Source organism: Eimeria acervulina, genomic scaffold (genome assembly GCF_000499425.1).
Source record: "Eimeria acervulina Houghton genomic scaffold, Eah_scaff1020, whole genome shotgun sequence".
In the NCBI taxonomy this organism is placed as follows: Eukaryota; Apicomplexa; class Conoidasida; order Eucoccidiorida; family Eimeriidae; genus Eimeria; species Eimeria acervulina.
In genome coordinates, this window is record NW_013549474.1 from 10,080 (window position 1) to 11,893 (window position 1,814).

The 1,814-nt window shown below is 60.3% G+C and overlaps 1 protein-coding gene across 1 annotated transcript; it reads left to right on the top strand.

Moving 5' to 3' along the window:
- Positions 1-1,814, top strand: EAH_00054010 (hypothetical protein; the record flags this gene model as incomplete). The annotated part of the gene is made up of 1 exon (XM_013393978.1): positions 1-1,814. A coding segment is annotated over one exon (1,814 nt), but the record flags the coding sequence as incomplete, so codon positions are not given.

Below are 1,814 nucleotides of genomic sequence, written 5' to 3' on the forward strand. Positions count from 1 at the left end.
ATGCAGCAACAGCAACAGGAGCAGCAACAGCAGCAGCAACAGCAGCAGCAACAGCAGCAGCAACAGCAGCAGCAACAGCAGCAGCAAGGGAACGGCAACTTTCAGCACCAAGAGCAGCTGCAAGATCAGCAGCAGCAACAGCAGCAACAGCAACAGCAGCAGCTGGTGCAGCAGGCCCAGCAGCAAACCTCAGAGTGCTCCGTTGCTGCTGCCTCTGCTGCTGCCTCATTTGCTGTTTCTGCTTTGTGGCAGCAACAGCAACAGCAGCAGCAGCAACAGCAGCAGCAGGATCAGCAGCAGCAGGATCAGCAGCAGCAGCAGCAGCGGCAAAGCTTCGTGTCTCTTCTGCTGCCAGAGCGTTGCAATCTTATTTGCTGCTCCGTCTATGTTTCTTGGGGGGCCCTTGAGGGGTGGGTGCAGCAAAGAGGCCCCTGCTGCGCTGCAGCAGCAGCAGCAGGGGCTTGGAATGCTTGCCGAGGGTTTAGGGGAGGGGCCCCTGCAGCTGCTGCTGCTGAGGATGTGCTGCTGCTGCTGCTGCAGCAGCAGCAGCAGAAAAAAGCTGCAGCAGCTGACCGCTTGCTGTTAGCCTTGGGGATACTGCCAGCAGCAACAACGCGGCAGCAGCTGCTTTCTTTAGAGGTGCTGCTGCTGCAGCAGCAGCAGTTGCTGCTGCAGCAGCACGGCTTATCACCATGCGACCAGCCGCAGCAGCAGCACCACCAACAACACCAGCAGCAGCAACACCAGCAGCAGCAGCAGCTGCAGCAAGAGCAGCAATCTAATTTAACAAGAGGCCCTTCTTCCTCGCCTCCTGGGGGCCCCCAAAGAGCAGCAGCAGCTAGAGGGGGGGCCCCCTGCTGCTTGCTGCTGCAGCAGTACGGCTCGGAAAAGGTTATTGCTGCCAGCGAAGAGACACAAGAAAACAAGCAGGGGCCCCAAATAGAAACATCTGCTGCTGCTGCTGTGAGTCGCGATGTTGGTGCTGCAGCAACAGCTGCAGCAAAAGCAGCAGGAGCAGCACCTGCTGCAGCAGCTGAAGGTGCAGCTCCCGCTGCAGGCTGTACGCTTTCTATAGCAGCACCTCAATGTTCATCTACAGCAGCAGCAGCAGAAGCAGGAGCAGCAACAGCAGCACCAGGAGCAACAGCAGGTGCAGAGACATCTTTTGTCTCTCTTTCTGAGTTTGTTGCTGCTGCAGCAACAGCAGCAGCAAAACGTCGCCGTCTGCGTCTGCTAAAGTTTATATTTCTTTGTAAATCTCTCCTTAATATTTTGCTTGCCTCAGCACCTTCAGCTTCTGCTGCTGCTGCTGCTGCTGAAGGGGGCCCTCATATAAACCCTCTTCCCTACCCTCGGGGGGCCCCCAAGGGGGCCCCCATGGGGGCCCCTATGAAGGCCCCTAAGGGGGCCCCTGTAGGGGCCCCTATGAGGGCCTCTGAGGGGGCTTCTGGGGGGGCCCCCCTAGAGGCCTCTGGAGGCTCACCTCTGGGGGGCCCCCCAGAAGAAGGGGCCCCCCCGGTTGCCCCTGTGGGGGCCCCTATGGAGGCCCCTGTGGGGGCCCTTATGGAGGCCCCTATGGGGGCCCCTATGGGGGCCCCTGAGAGGGCCTCAGTGGGGGCCCCTGTGGGGGCCCCTGAGAAGGCCTCAGTGGGGGCCCCAGTGGGGGCCCCTATAGGGGCCCCCACTGAGGCCTCTGCTAGTAAGAGGGGCCCCATGGAGTCCTTTCTGGAGTCTCATAGGGGGGCCCCTTCTTCTATAGGCGGCGCTGATGCGGTTGACCCGTCTCCTTTAATAGAGAGCGAGGCCCTAGAAGA